At 42.9% G+C, this 16,290-nt stretch overlaps 2 protein-coding genes across 2 annotated transcripts; both read right to left on the bottom strand.

Annotated features, from left to right (window-relative positions):
* Positions 1 to 5,879: 5,879 nt before the first annotated feature.
* LOC138627898 (claudin-3-like) lies at positions 5,880 to 10,001 on the bottom strand. The gene is made up of 2 exons (XM_069710549.1): positions 9,477 to 10,001; positions 5,880 to 7,242 (listed from the first exon to the last, which is right to left on the bottom strand). The coding sequence occupies exons 1-2, from the start codon at positions 9,955 to 9,957 to the stop codon at positions 6,578 to 6,580; spliced, it is 1,146 nt and encodes a 381-aa protein (XP_069566650.1). The 5' UTR covers positions 9,958 to 10,001; the 3' UTR covers positions 5,880 to 6,577.
* Positions 10,002 to 12,409: 2,408 nt separating this feature from the next.
* On the bottom strand, positions 12,410 to 13,220 carry LOC138627817 (claudin-4). Its single transcript, XM_069710416.1, has one exon. It carries the CDS (start codon positions 13,218 to 13,220, stop codon positions 12,552 to 12,554), a length of 669 nt encoding a protein of 222 aa, XP_069566517.1. The 3' UTR covers positions 12,410 to 12,551.
* Positions 13,221 to 16,290: the final 3,070 nt, after the last annotated feature.

Here is a 16,290-nt window from a genome sequence, read left to right as displayed (position 1 = left end):
GGAAGAGGTTTTCTTCCAGGATATCTCTGTACTTGGCCGCATTCATCTTTCCTTCAATTGCAACCAGTCGTCCTGTCCCTGCAGCTGAAAAACACCCCCATAGCATGATGCTGCCACCACCATGTTTCACTGTTGGGATTGTATTGGGCAGGTGATGAGCAGTGCCTGGTTTTCTCCGCACATACCGCTTAGAATTAACGCCAAAAAGTTCAATCTTGGTCTCATCAGACCAGAGAATCTTATTTCTCATAGTCTGGGGGTCCTTCATGTGTTTGTTGTCAAACTCTATGCGGGCTTTCATATGTCTTACACTGAGGAGAGGCTTCCGTCGGGCCACTCTGCCATAAAGCCCCGACTGGTGGAGGGCTGCAGTGATAGTTGACTTTGTGGAACTTTCTCCCATCTCCCTACTGCATCTCTGGAGCTCAGCCACAGTGATCTTTGGGTTCTTCTTTACCTCTCTCACCAAGGCTCTTCTCCCACGATTGCTCAGTTTGGCTGGACGGCCAGGTCTAGGAAGAGTTCTGGTCGTCCCAAACTTCTTCCATTTAAGGATTTTGGAGGCCACTGTGCTCTTAGGAACCTTGAGTGCTGCAGAAATTATTTTGTAACCTTGGCCAGATCTGTGCCTTGCCACAACTCTGTCTCTGAGCTCCTTGGACAGTTCCTTCAACCTCATGATTCTCATTTGCTCTGACATGCACTGTGAGCTGTAAGGTCTTATATAGACAGGTGTGTGCCTTTCCTAATCAAGTCCAATTAGTCTAATTAAACACAGCTGGACTCCAATGAAGGAGTAGAACCATCTCAAGGAGGATCAGAAGAAATGGACAGCATGTGAGTTAAATATGAGTGTCACAGCAAAGGGTCTGGATACTTATGACCATGTGATATTTCAGTTTTTCTTTTTTAATAAATTTGCACAAATTTCTACATTTCTGTTTTTTTCTGTCAAGATGGGGTGCTGAGTGTACATTAATGAGAAATAAAATGAACTTTTTTGATTTTAGCAAATGGCTGCAATGAAACAAAGAGTGACAAATTTAAAGGGGTCTGAATACTTTCCGTACCCACTGTATGTCAGATGGAAGAAGCACAAACTTGGTTTGTGATACTTCAATGAAAGATGTAACCTCTGGTTGGCGTGCTCACTCTCTGCTCCGACACATTTAAACTGTGTAAATTGGATGTATTTAAAGTAATTAGGATGAAGATTATTTTATTATTGTGTCCTGCACAAAAAAAAAAAATACCACAACACAACAAAACTACAACAAAAACGTTAAAGTGATTCTAAAAAAAAAAATCCTGATGTTTTTTCCAAGCTTCAGCAACGAAGGTAACCGAGTTATAAAAACAGCCATCAATTATCAAGTCCACAGTCCAACAACATGTGTAGCCAGTGAGGAAATGTCCCTCCTGAGCTACTGTAGGTTCAGACAGGCCTCGGCACCTCCTACTTCCTGGTTCACCCATTAGGCAGAGTATGAAAGCTGCACAGAATGAGCTGCTGTCAGCCTGCGTGTCCCTCACCAGTGATCTGGTACGTGGTTTTAGGTTCAGTCTTTAAGTAAAGTTATGCTGCCATTGGTTACCTCTTGCTTGTTTGTACCCCAGATCCAGCTCCTCAGGGAGGCCTGAACCAGGTGTGAGCCTGCCCAGATGGAGGAGGCACAACATTCGGCTAGACTTGAAAGCCACTGCTGTTTGGTTTTGTTACTGATTTGTGTTTCTTTTTATTTTTGTGGTATTGTTTAGCTAGAGGACTTTTGTTGATGTTTTTTTTTTTTTTTTTTATTTTTTTAAATTAAACTGTTTATTTCCCCCCAAGAATATTAATTTCCATAATCTTGTGTTTGTGTTAAATTTGATTCTCCTTTTTCTTTTAGGAGTGCTTGGGGCTGGCAGCAGCGTGGCCGCCCGGACGGTGGTGGGCCTGGTGACGGGGTCTCTCACCTCCTCCTCACAGTCTCAGTTGTGTGGTTGATGGTATTTTCTTTGTTTTACACATCTTTTCAGTATTTACATGCTTTTGGTTCTGATTTAGTCTTGTTTGATGTGAGTGTGGAGTACAGGAGCCGGTGAGGATCCTGTCCACAGTCTGTTTCCCACCTTTCACTGCCTACAGCTGCGGCCTCGTCACCAGCAGCGCTCTGCTTATGTTTTAAAGCCACATTGGATTGGATTTTTATAGTTGTAGTTCCTTCAGGAGTTGATTTAATAAATTGCTTTTTATTTTATGGTTATATTCTAAAAGTTGTTTAAATAAACTTTGTAATCTTGGGGGAATCCTTTGCCTCAGTCCCTTGCTTTCTGTCACTTGTAGATCTGTTGTTGTTGTTGTATCTAAAAGGAAATGACCCGCGCTGTGGTACCAGTGGTCACGCATGCCTGTTCAGTTAAATTCTAGGCTACTTTCAAATTGGCTTTTCTGCGGCCCATAAGCTGATCGAATGTGTCCAGAATTTGAAAAAAATTCTGCGCACAATCTGGGTTTGAGGAAACAAAACAGATGAAGGCAGGTGGTCTGAACATTGCCTCAAAATTTCAGGATTAAAATTGTTCTTCAACACTAACAGGTTTTGTTCTGCAGGTGAGATCAACCCTGCAGTACACTGAAGTCGCCAGCAGGATGCAGAGTTGCAACAAAAATTGTAAACACATGTGAACACTTACAGACCTGATTATTAGGGGTCATGGCACTAATTCATCGTTATTCTGAAACCTGACTGGGATATTTTTATTGTTTGATTGGTCCCCATCTTGGTGATGTGTCGTTCTCACCCCCATTTTACCAAGTGTGTTGTGGTGGTGTTATTTTTGAACGAGGTGCTTAAGTTCACCTCTCTTATCTCTAAGTTGTTTCCACCCCAGTCCAACTTTAACTTGTTTAATTTAACCACATAAATAATGTGAGGAAAGTGAGCAGTCCTTATCTCTGTGGAGCTGCACATCACGCTGAAATGTAAAAGGGAGGGATTTGTTCTTTTCATCAGACGGGGAACTTTATCAGCAGCTCATATCTGCCATACCAATGAGAGTGCTGTGGCTCACACCACGTAGCCTACCTTTCTGAAGAAAAAAACAACCATAAAATCTGTCGGGATGTTTGATTCTGGTCTGATGAGATCTGTGTGCTCTTCCCGTGCCTGTGCTCACCTCCAGGTGTCCAAAAAAATAACACTGCAAAACATCTTACAAAATAATGCAACATGCCAACAGTAACAGAAATAGCTCCTTCACGTTTCCATTTCTCTCCCACTTCCCTGTCTTTGCGTTGCAGCATATCTTGGCATGTTACCTGTAACCGAGGGGTCAGACGGAGACGATCATTCAGAAATCAAGATCAGGAATGTGATGTCAGTCCAGGCAAATCTCCAAACATTTGCAACAGACCACACACACTGATTGTTTTGTTGACCTATTTTTGTAAACTCTTAGTCAACTTTACGACTCTAAAACTGTCTGAAAAACACCAAAAGTAGTGTAAACCGCATTTTTAATGTAAAGCGCGCCTCCATAGTTAAGGATGAAGGATTTCATGCATATCATCTCTGTGCATTTAAGAAGTGTTTATTTTTGCGACAGTATTTTTCTCAGCGCTTTGACTGGACTTGTTTATCATTAGAGACTCTTCTCGGGAAGAGGACTCGTGATGTGCAGCTGGTCGTCTGCTGGTTTGTTTTCATGCCTCCATCCAGCATTATGTTTTTGGGTTTCCAGTCCAATTCTTGGGAAGGCAGTATGTCAAAAATGTCTTGAAAGGATTTCTTCAGATGTGGCATATATCTTCAGTTGGTACGAATGAGCTGGTTAAATTTTGGGGCTCACCTCCTCCTATTTTCATGAACACATCATATCTGGAACCTCAAAGAAATTCACTCCATTTCTAATGCTAATCGTTCTCCAGCTTAAAACTGTGGAGACTTTTGTGCTGTCAGGTTGAATTAAACTGCTCAAAAAGCATGAATGGAACATTTTCCTCAGTAGATTTGTAGGAAACGGTTGTTGCTGAGAAAGTACCTATATTTTTATGAGGACAACCAGAAGAACTTTTTCCGGTTTAATAACTTTGATTAGGTGAGAATATTTATTCTTGTTTATTCAATTCTTCGCAGGTCTGTTGTAGTTTAGATTTCTTTCCGCTGCAGGTAAGAACCTCCCGTTCATACTGAGTGGACACAGTGAGCTTGTGTTATTTTCAAAGAGGGGGGTTGTTTTCCCTTTCTGACTTCAGGTGCCAGGCAACCTGTCTGCCCTTCACATTCCCCGGTATCGGTCATGTGACCAAAATGTGGTCAGAGCCAGCAGAGCACGACCAGAAACACTCACAGAATACCCTTTCTTCTTTCCCCCCGGTCATCTAGGTTTAGGTATTTGATGAGATACAGTTTCATCATAGCCTCGAGAGCTTTTGGTTTACTTGGTCACTGTTTGCTAGTTTTTGTTCATATTTTTTTGAGCTATATGTAAACATGTAAATTTCTTGTCAACAATCTCCCTCTTTCTCCCGTTGCACTCACACTTTACATTTTTCAAATGGAAATAAAGAGTTTCTGTCTCCGTTGGGAGGAAGGGAACGTTTGAGTGGCTCTTAAGTGCACCAGAGGACCAATCAATGATGAGGTTAACTATTGCCAAACATGCCTGAGGGTCTTAGACAAGTCACTGGAACAGCACACAGGAAATGCTGCTCATTGGTTAAAATGCTCTTTCGTCATGATGCCCTGTCACACATCTGTGAGTAGAGTTTGGTTGATCTTTTTGACCTTTATTATATAATCCCTTACAGTTTTAGACAGTTTGACTTCACACGAACCCTTGAATGAAAAATGAACTTGCTTTTTGCCGAATGTGCGAGCTGTGAAAACGTCCTGAAAACCTCCGTTGCAGGAAATCTGTTTGTATCCATTCAAAAACATCCCCTCAAATTTTCATTACAATTTAAAAAGAGCTTCAATCTGTATTTACTGTTATCATGGCCAGATGTCAAGCACTTCCTTGTTCTTTGTTGGATGTGACATTGATATCGGAGTAAGAGACAACAGTTGGAAAGAAATGTGATATAGCACCAAGGGACCTCTCCCATATTTACTGTGAGATGCTCATCAATTTTTCAAGTCTCTGCCTTCATCAGGTGTGTCTTCATGTGTTTTTTAAACTGGACTGAAAGGGATGACTCACATCTGTCATGGAAATTCGGACCGATAGGTCTTTCGAAAGCGTTCGAGCGGCCGCTTGGCCTCACCTCATCATTTGATGAAAATCACAGAGATGTACATGTACGTGATGAACATGTAAAACCGGTTACTGAAAAACACCTTTTCAGAGAAGAATAGGCCGTGCTTTGACAAACCGCTGCTAATTTCACCACTGCATCCTGTCCCGCGGTCAGTCGTAGGAGTGTGGGGTGGTACAGGGCAGCTCCCGTGATTGAATGTGTGTAATTGTATAAATATGAGGCAGCACGTTGGAAAAGAAGTACAAAATCTCCATCCAATGATGAATGAAGCGTTATGGGAAGGGAAACAACAACAAAAATCATGTAACCTCTCTGGAATGACTGCACTCCTCGATGCTCACACTTCTCACCTCTGGCCGTTAACCGATCCTGTGGCTAATTGTTGAGAGCGTTTGTGGCTAAGTTGCCAGTTGGAGGTAACGTAGCCCTCGAGATCGAATATCAAGGCTGCTCTTACGGAGGCAGCAGGATAGAACATCATTTTTGTTCCTGGTTTACTGACTCATGTGGGAGTCGATGTGTTGTTACAAAACTGAAATGGAGCTCGCCCATCAGGTCTTGACCTTTTTTCTTTTTTTTTATAGAAAAAAAGATGAAGATAAGACACGGAGTATCTTAAAAACAATGTTTATTTAAAAAAAAAAAAAAACACTTGTGAAATACACATGTTTCAGTTGTATATAATACACTAACATAACGTCAGCTGCTGATGAATCCAGGGGCTTCTTCGCTGTCTCCATGCTGTAAACCTCTGTAAAGCATTCAAAGTAACCCCCCCCCCCACACACACACACACCTTCTATTCAGAGCTTCATACCACACTGTACTGGAAGCTGTGTTGAATACGGTTGATATTTGTCTTGACTGTTATACAGGTGATTAACAAAACTCTTCCTACTGTATTTACAACTCATAATCCCGTTGATAACCTTTTCAACACTTGACATTTCATCAAATTCTTCCATTTTAAATTTTTTTTTACCAGCAGTCCCTTATTATGAAGGTGGCAATGGTGGTTTTCCAAAAATAATATTAAGCTGTAAACATTAAGAAGCTAGGACTGTATAAAAAGTGAAATTTGACAATGACAAAGCATTTTGACCCTAAAAAAAAGACCGCACAAGAAATGCACATAAATGTCCCTCGTATGCTTTTTGAGTCTCTGAAAAACAAAGACTTAAAATTCAGAGATACTTCATATTAAAGGCAAAACCAAACACATCCTTCACTGAGCAGTTTCCTCGTTTCCTTGAGCTCTTCTTGTTAGAGCACCGTCAACTTGGTGTGGAGAGCGAGTTTGAGATTCAGTAATGTCTTTTCCTCCTGGACCTTCTTTCATACGTAGTCTTTCCGTTCTAACCCCGGACCACCTGCAGACCGTGGCGCAGAATAAGCCATTCGTGAAGGGTTGTATCTGGTCTCACGAGGCGGACAGGAGCAGCACAGCAGTCCGCCACCGAGAATCAGGAGTGCAGCCGCCGCCCAGCCGATATACAGTGCGGCCCCCAGCTCCCTCCGCTGAGCGTCAGTAAGCAAGGGGTTGTAGAAGTCCCTGATTATGGTGTTCGCAGACCAAGAGACAGGAATGAGCTGCATGACGCCGGATACGATGAAGAAGACTCCAGAGATGATCATCACCTTGGACTTCGATGCCTCATCGTCAATGCAGTTGGTGCACTTGGCCCCAGTGATCGCGATCAGCACGGCCAGGATGGCTAAAAGGATGGAGATGACGGTGAGGGCGCGGGCGGCTTGGAGGTCCTGGGAGAGGGCGAGCATGGAGTCGTAGACCTTACACTGCATCTGTCCCGTGCTCTGGACCACGCAGGTCATCCACAGGCCCTCCCAGATGATCTGGGCCGTCACGATGTTGCTGCCGATGAAGGCCGTCACCCTCCACATGGGAAGGGCACATGCCACAATGGCAATAATCCATCCCAAAATGCACAAGCAGATGCCAATCAACTCCAGCCCTATAGACATACTGGAAGGTCGTGTTCCTCTGCCGCCGACTGTACGTCACACCTGAGAGGAGAGGGCAGAAAGAAAATCTGGAAATGGGAAGAGTCAAGCAGAGACTCGACTAATTAAGTTAATTTCAGGCCTTGCATCTGTGAGTGTCTGATGATCTGTTACCTCCGCTTCACCAGTATCCTTTTTATAAGACCGATCAGGTGGAGGGGAGGAGCTCTTGACGAAGATGACATCACCAAAAGGGGAGGAAGGACCTGGATACTCTCAAGACTCTCTGCTATCGGCTTACATGGGCAGCTTCACAATGGGCCTGTCCACAAAGAGGCCTTTTACAGCTGAAAGGACATGCAAGGATGTGTTTCTATAAGCAAAAAAACAATTCTAAGGTGGATTGAGCCTTACTGTAGAACTAGAAAAACTCATTTCATTTTATATATCAATGGTGCACAAAAATAAAACCTTTACATTGTTGTTTAACAAACTCTTTTCTGTATAGCACTGATGAAACATGTTTTAAATGGAATGGAACTTTTGTGTTTTTATCACCGTTATGTAACATATTCACGGTTTATTAGAAAATTCACAATATGTAATCAGTGTGTATAATTGGTGAAAAACTTTTGTTACAGTTTTAAGTGGCTTGTAGATCACTTCCACATAATAAAAGTCTTCTTTCTGCAGGTTTGATGCTGTTGCTTTTTAAAGTGGCTAATAAAGGAAGAATGCCTGACCTCAGTTCCCCAGTAACCTCCTCCTATATCCTGCTAATCACTGACAGACCTGCGTCTCCAAATGTTTAGTGACTCAGGATATGACGACAAAAATCTTGCTTTCTTTTGGATTACAGTTAAATTTTAAAAAGGCCTCGCGAAATGTTTTTGAAAAGTTTTCATGGGGTTAAGGATGAGGGAACTTTACAAAAGCACGAACTCCCTCGGTCAACGTCGAAGCCTAATAATTACTCGGCGTCTGAGTGATGAGGCTGTCACCTGAAAGCAGTGTTATGTTTGATGGGTCTTAATGACTCCATCCGCCTGCAGTGTCCTTGAATTTCTGTGGAGCTGAGACTGTCTCCCGAGGAATGCCCCCAACCCCCAGTGCTGACAGCACCGACCCCCCCCCCCCCAGCCCCTCCAGTCTGCCTGCCCCCCCCTGAATGAAATGAAACGGGTCCATTGTTCAGACAGTTGACTGCAGGTAAGCCGACAACGTAGAGCTTCGTGTTATCGTCGATCCAACAGACAAATGGGAGACAAGTCGGGCGAATAGGTGACCGAGACTCTAAGTCAACAGACTGGGATGGTATGCAGCGTGCATGAAGCCTTTTTTCTTTGCACCTGTTGATATGAGGAACCTTACAGCTCACTGAACCGTCTTTTGAATGTGGTGTTCAACGTAGGTTATAGTTGTTTTTCTATGAAAAGTCCTGTCATTTGTAAAACTGACCAAACTACATGAAAGCTTAGTAAAATCCTACCGTGGAGCCATACTTTAGCTACAGTATGTTAGAGCAAGGTTGGAGTGAGATTCAGGGCAAAAAACAACAAAGAGAAGATCTGAAAATGAATCTGATTGGTTTTTTTATGTGATTTTTCTTACATTTTAAAATATTAATTGTTACAGCATCTGCAGCCTAAAATAATGGAGAAAAAAAAAATGAAATGTAATATCTGAAAAAAACTGTTTTCATCATATGTCAAAATGATCACAGTAACTTAATAAAAAACTGCCTTTAATTAAAACATGAACTTGTAAAATGTCAAAAAATGTAAGGTAAACTGTCATACAAAACATACAGATAAGACAAATCTGCAACTTATGGCTGCACAATTACACACTTCAAAGTTCTCAATCAGAACTGAAGGTTCATTAATAAAAACAAACACACAATCAATACCTTAAAAAAGTACAAATACAGAATCGCCTATTCTCTCAATTTGGATCACATATTGTACAACTATTTTCATGAAGTATAAAATACAACACGTCACTAATGTACACTGTAGTTGTTAGCCTCCATGCTTCCAAAAAAAAAGTTTAAAAAAAAAAGGAAAACAAATCTGATGTTGGCTTTGGACAAATGGTCAGACGTAGTTTCTCCTATCGTAGCCGCTTGGTGCGACTGACCTGGTTTGGGAGTACATCATCTTTGATGGAGGACCATACCGTTGCTCGGGTTTCTGGGGGCAACTGGAGCAGAGAATGCCCCCTCCAATCAGGAGAAAAGCAGCTGCAGCCCAGCCCAGGTACAGAGCTGCACCGATCTCCCTCTTCTGGGCCTCAGGTATGACTGGATTGTAGAACTCCATAATGATGGTATGGGCAGACCACGACACCGGTATCATCTGGGTCAGAGAAGCCAAGATAAAGGCCGCCCCGGCGGCTATCATCACCCGAGCCTTAGCTGCCTCCTCATCCACGCAGTTGGTGCATTTTGCCCCCATAATGGCCACCAGGAGTCCCACGATTCCCAAAACAATGGAGATGACGCTGAGGGCACGGGCGGCCTGAAGGTCGGCACTCAGAGCCAGCATGGAGTCGTGGATTTTACACTGCATCTGACCCGTGCTCTGGACCACGCAGTCCATCCAGATGCCCTCCCAGGTCATCTGGGCCGTGACGATGTTCATCCCAATGAAAGCGGACACTCTCCACATGGGCAAGGCACAAGATACGATGGCTGAGATCCATCCCAGGACAGCCAGAGCCACACCAAGTATCTCCAATCCGATCGAAGGCATGTCCGAATCTACGCGCGAGATACAGGTGGCCTTCCTCTCTCAGTGGTCGGATGTGGATTTAGTGAGCGTCCTCTGAAGAGCCGATTACTCATATGGAGCAGAATTCTTTACCGTAGAAGGTGGAGTCACTTGGTTATTGGCCAGAGAAGAGTTCAAATTTTCTTCTGTTCCACCTCATTTGAACAACCCCCCAAAAAAACCAGCCTCGGCTGCAGCTTAATCATTCAACTCTCAAGGCCCCGGTAGCTCTCCCACCTGTTGGGGTGGGGGGGTGGGGGGGGGTAAACAGAGGGTCTGCATCTCTCATGTCTGGAGTAGTTAAAGGTTAACAGACGTGTTAAAGACCAGCGGATGAATGATTGAAAGCGGAAGGCGTAATATCAACTGCTGCGGGTCTGTTGTGTGACAGATGAATCCGATGCTTTGAATTCAGATTTGAAGTCTTGACAACAAAATGTCATAATTTTATTGTTAATTATTTAGACAACAAGTTGCATATGAGTAATGAATGATGTTTTTCTTTGTGGCGGTGTGGTGAAAGGGGTCTGGGTTGGGATACTTCTTTAGAAACCGGTGGGAGTGCTCTGATAAAGTGAAGGATGTATTTTTATCTGTCAAGTAAGAGCAGCTGTATCCTTCCAACGAATTTGACAAAACCATCATCGTAAGTGCCCTGAAATATGCACGATCCCATTTAAAAATCTTTTCCCAGTCAGTTCAGTTGACTAATCTGCCTCACTGGTTATTCTGGGAAGATAAAAACTGAAACCACATGCGGCAACAGCAATGCAAACAACTCTAAACTCCTGTAAGCACACGAGGTGAAAGTCTGTCGCTCATTTAAACTCATGGAAATGTGTGTTTCTCTCAGGACGGAGACATGTTCTGACAATTCCAAGCAAAATCCATGAAAAGAAAAAGAAAAAGAAAGAAATGACCAGTGTGTTCGAAGCTGAAACATTTGCCTGTGTGCATGTGCAGATGGATGAGAGGTCGTCTTATCAGCGTCGCTGCATCAGGGGTTTCAGCTTCAGTTTAACTAGTGCAAGTGCTATGAAAAACAAAAAAACTCCCCCTGATGCACACGTTGAACACCCGGAGTTTCACCAGGATTCCTCAACCTCTCTCGAGCTTGCTAAAACCACAAAGAAAAAAAAGAGACTGAAAAGACAGACAAGTTTTCTTATCAACCTTGTGCAAGGACTGTATTCAAAAGCACGACTCGGCCTCTTAACAATAAAGGAATTTGACGCTTGTGCAAATACCCTTTTGTTATTTCAGAAATTTTTGAATGTACGCTGAATAAATGCTATAACATACTTGGACAATCCTTGTGCAGTAAATGATATTTTTTTCAGCATCAATATAATGTTTTCTCTCATGGTTGCAGGTCCTTTGAAATGAGAATGAACTGTTGCACTTTCCCATTAACACACGAGCACACAGCAGTTCTCCCAGTAACGCGATCTGTAAACAGGGTCTGTGATCACTCAAAGGGAGTTTCCACTTTATTTAGAAGCCTGCTCTTTATTGACCTCGCTGCTCTCGCCAAAGTTAAGAGAGCAAGAATTTTCCCACCTGTAAGTGAAACGTGGACACAAATCACCAACGGGGAAAAAAAAAATGGAAAAGGATGGAAAAAAAAATTCCATCACATTGGCTTGAAAAACATTTTGTACACAATAACATGTATTCAAGTCTTGATGGGTAGCACCGGCTTTCTGAAGCTGACGTCACCTTTGACATTTTTGGTTTCAGTCACATGACTTTGTTGACCCTAAACGCAGATTGTCGACCTGCTGCTGCTGCGTAGATTTGATCAACTTTCTCCAACAAAAAACTCCATATTGCATCGTAGCTTTTTGGTTTTCCTGTTCAAGTAACTGTTTATTTAGACGCACTTTTCCTCCAGTGAATCTCACCAGAGGAGGAAGGGAAACAGTTGCAGACCAGCTGATCAATAGGGTCTTTGTGGCTCAGTTCGGACTCAGTTACAAAGCAGGTTACATCCCCTTGCACATGGAGACCTTTATCTCAGACTCAGTTTCACTTTGCAAATGGAGGCTACAATGGAAGGGAAGCACAAGGTGCTCCTCGGAAAACAAGCCCCCCCATTGTTTCTTTGCTTCATTTACATTGAAATAAAATACCTAATTTTGGCATGCACCGGCACGGCTCTCATTGGTCAGATGTTGTTGAACTCTACAGCTGGCACGCATCCTCTGAATACCAAAGAACTGTGTGGCGTGAAACGTGCAGAGTTACAAACTGTGAAGAATGCTTGATAATGAACCAATTCTTGAAAAATGTTTGTTCTTTTATTTATAATCTTGTTGGTTTTATTTAGAAATGACCTGCATCGACATTGTTTGAATTTCTGAAATTTAGAAAACATTTAAAAAAGAAAAAACAGAAACCAAAACGTACAAGTAAAATGTTTTTTTTTCTGTCGTGACAAAATTGTAATTATAAAATCATTACAGGACACATGCATCAGTCATTCACTGTTAATGTTCTGTGTGCATTCACACGTTCATCTACTGACCACATCTCTAATAACGCAGGTCATCGTGTCTTCATTTGTGGCCACGTGTTCATACATAGTCTCTCCTGGTGTATCCGTTGACTGACATGGTTTTGACAGCTGAGTAGTCCACTCGGGGGGGCGCGGAGCCACCACCTCTTGGTGCTGCAGCTGATTTAGGTGGGCAGGAGCAACAGAGCAAAGCTCCCCCTAGAATGAGCAGGCAGGAGGAAGCCCAACCAAAATACAGAGCATTACCAAACTCCCTCTTCGCCGTCTCCTCCAGCAGTGGGTCGTAGAAGCCCAGGACGATGGCGTGAGCCGTCCAGCTCACGGCCACCAGCAGCAGCAGTCCGGCCACGACGAAGGTTACCCCGGCAGCCACGACGAGGCGTGGTTTACTGCTCACATCCCGGCTGCAGTTGGTGCACTTGGCACCGGCCACCGACAGACCGATGCCCACGATGCACAGCACCATGGAGACGATGACCAAGGCACGAGCCGCCTGCAGGTCCGCCGGCAGCCCGAGCAAGGAGTCGTGCACCTTGCAGTGCATCTGGCCCGTGCTCTGCACCGAACAGTTCATCCACAAGCCTTCCCAGATCACCTGGGAGATGACAATGTTCTGACCGATGTAGGCAGCCACCCTCCACATGGGCAGGCCGCACGCCACCATCACCCCCAGCCAGCCGGCCACGGCCAGGATGATCCCGAGGATCTCCAAGCCTGCAGAGTACATAGTCGGAGCCGGGGACGAACAGGGAGCCGAACAAAACTGTGGTCCAGGGTTGTGAGGGATAGAGGGCCCTCTGTGTCCGCAGGCTCAACCCTCCTGAGATGAAGGTGATATCGGATCTCTGTGGCTCAAAGTCCTGCGTAAGACTTTCAGAGAGGGAGAAAGAGAGAGGGAGAAACAGATTCTACCTTCTTTATACAGCTTAGACGACTGAAGGTGGAGTCAACTTAAGGTGGCATCATGTTTACTTTGAAACCACACTTGAATGTGAGGATACGCAGGCGTCATGTGTACAGCTGCATCCGACTGGAGTGGTGTCACATGGCAAACACATGGAAATTAATATTCTTGTTGAAAACATTTTGTTCCTGAACCTGTAGAGTCCTCGATAAAAGGAAAGAGTTAAGTATTTATGAATTCTGGAGGACAGTCTTCTCTCAAATGAGATGAAATGTTTACAAGAATCATTTCTGCATTAAAGATCTGATGGCACCGAGATGTACCAGCACTTCTTTTAGATCTTTTTGGGGATTTGATAAATAGTATCTATGTATCCATGACAACCTTGAGGAAAAATGTTGACTCATCCACTGAATATCCACCCGAGAAAAAAAAAACGAGCAACAATGACAGGCCTTGTGTTTTGTTGGTCGGCTGCATAATCCCGTCTGGGAGGAAAAAAAAGAAAAAAAAAACCTGCAAAAAAACCCGATAACAGGCCTCAATATTAGTCTTATCTGTTTCTGCAAAAACAATTTAAATTAACAGGATGTTGATTTTTTTTAATTTTTTTTTAAAGCATTGAGAATATCAGCCTAATAGTTGATGGCACGAGCAGATAACAGTCCATCGGACACACCATCGTGAACCTGACATACCTGGGACTTCACGGTCGGTCACATGTAACTAATCCCCTCAATAAATACCCCCTTTTGTAAGTGGTGACGTTTTTGGGAACATTAAAGGACACAGAGCACATTTTTTCTGAGCGAGTTAGTTTGACAAAAAACTGAAATTAGCCTGATCTCACATTTCACGTTTCATTACTATTATATCAAAAGTGAACAGAAAATCTGACCCCATCCAAAGAACTAAAGACAAAGCAAGATGGAAAAGGGAGAGAAAATGACTCAATCTCAGCTGTTGTGTCTTCATCTGAGTGGACATCTACCTTTTGTCCTGGTGAATACTAAATGGATCAAAGGTGACCTCAACAGGTGGGAATATCTTCTAAAGCACCTAAAATATCTTCTTAACTGATTGACGACAGGGTGCTTGAGGTTGGCTAACAAGTGAGCTCTGTGTTATTTAAGGCTTTCCTTTAATTAACAGAGGTCACCTGGGGTCAGTGGTCAGGATGAGCATCTCTGCTATCTTGTGGTTGAAACCTCCACACACTCAGGCATGGACGCACATACCATTTCATCACACAAACACAGACACACACCTGAGAGGAACCGCTTCTGAACTATTTTAGTGGCAAATGACACGATTGCAGTTTTGTACGTCAGTGAGATGAATCGGCGTTTTATTCCATCCGCTTGAATATTTTTGACTGGATTCTGAAAATGTGGCTTTTTAAACTTTTGGCTTGAATGACAGTTCACACTAATCCAACTTTAAAGAATTTTTTTCTGCAGCCCATCACACGTCAGAAATGGCCGATTGGGCAACATCCTCTTGTCTGAAAAAGAATATAAATCCCATTTTCACGTGAAAGTTTCCTTTATTAAAAACAAAGAGCGAAAAAAATGCTAAATCCAGAAGGTACTTTTGAGAAATAGTATTACATGTATTCATTCAGACTTGAATTACTCTTATGCATTATACTGTTAACATGTGTTTTTACAGGCAGAGGGAGCCAGTATAGCATTTTGTCCCTGTGTTGATTACGTTAGCCCGGATTTGCAGGAAACGCCCCGAATGATGGATTGTGCTTGCATCTGCTTTGTTTGTGTGGATTAGCTGTTATCAGAAATGAACAATGACACAAATAGAAAAATGTTTTATTGCTCACAAACACAGAAATCTGGTTGGCTGATTTTAACACAATATCTATAACAGCCTTTCTAGATTCTAGTTCCTCTGTAACAGTGTGCAGAACAACGCTGCCTTGTTGGTGAAGGTCAAACAATATCACAACAACTCTGGCAGAAAGTGATTCATATTTTGAACCTGTATGATATCTTTGCTTTGCCTGCAGCGTTCAGGCTCCTGATTGCTGCCTTTATTCAGCTGGTATTGTTTAAAGTTGCCTTTTTTCGTGGTGCACCAGTTGTGGGAAAAGTACGTTGAACTGTCACGTGAGCTTTCTCCAACGCAATTTTGTCAAAACGTATTTCATGGAAAACAGAATTAAAAAAATTAGAATGAAATTTAAATCCCATAAGGGTTTTACATTCATGCAAAAATGTATTTGAATGAGACAAATAAGCAGTTTTAGTCCACTGAATTCCCCACTTTGTGAAGTTACCCGGTCTATTATCCTCCTGTACACACACGAGTTAGTCATTTGTTTTACATACAACTAAGTTTTACGGTCGATCTTTTGAACACCAGGCCGCTCTGAGATGTTTTTAACAACACGATCATTATTTAAGGAGTTCACCACATTTACAGCAGGTGCACCAACTTGACGAGACCATTTTCCTCAAAAAACAATCATGTTGCGACTTGCAGAAACACTTTGCTAAACATTCACCTGTCGTGGGAGTGGAAGCCGGTCTGACCAGTTTCCAAGAGGCACAAAATCACTGTTGCATGTTGTTACAAAACAAGTGTAAAAATGGCCAAAGCCCAACTACAGTAGTTCAGCGTGTGAAGCCTGGACAAGCATGACAAAAACAACATGTATTAGGTCGTAAAATAATGAATAAAAAACAGGGAAGCAGAGGTGGTTCCTGTGTTCAATGGTGCACACAAACTGAACTGACAGTTCCTCAGGATGAAGATTCAAAGCCTCACTCATTCCCTAATTCAAAGCTGAACGGACCTTTACAATGACTTGCATGACAGCTTCGTGTGTAGCTTGTGTTGGCCCCGTTTACATTTACAAACACACTCAGAAAAAAGC

Source organism: Brachyistius frenatus, unplaced genomic scaffold (genome assembly GCF_029030835.1).
Source record: "Brachyistius frenatus isolate BFR_SWC_R1_liver_20210118 unplaced genomic scaffold, ASM2903083v1 Contig_92, whole genome shotgun sequence".
NCBI classification, from domain to species: Eukaryota; Metazoa; Chordata; class Actinopteri; family Embiotocidae; genus Brachyistius; species Brachyistius frenatus.
This window is presented reverse-complemented; position numbering and strand designations above follow the sequence as displayed.

Excerpts from the sequence above, each read along its gene's own strand:
- LOC138627898 (XM_069710549.1), bottom strand. The coding sequence starts at position 9,957 with ATGCCTTCGATCGGATTGGAGATACTTGGTGTGGCTCTGGCTGTCCTG. Across the intron at positions 7,243-9,476 it reads GGCCCAGAAGAGGGAGATCG|GAACACGACCTTCCAGTATG; the intron begins GTGCAGCTCTGT and ends TCGGCGGCAGAG.
- LOC138627817 (XM_069710416.1), bottom strand. The coding sequence starts at position 13,220 with ATGTACTCTGCAGGCTTGGAGATCCTCGGGATCATCCTGGCCGTGGCC.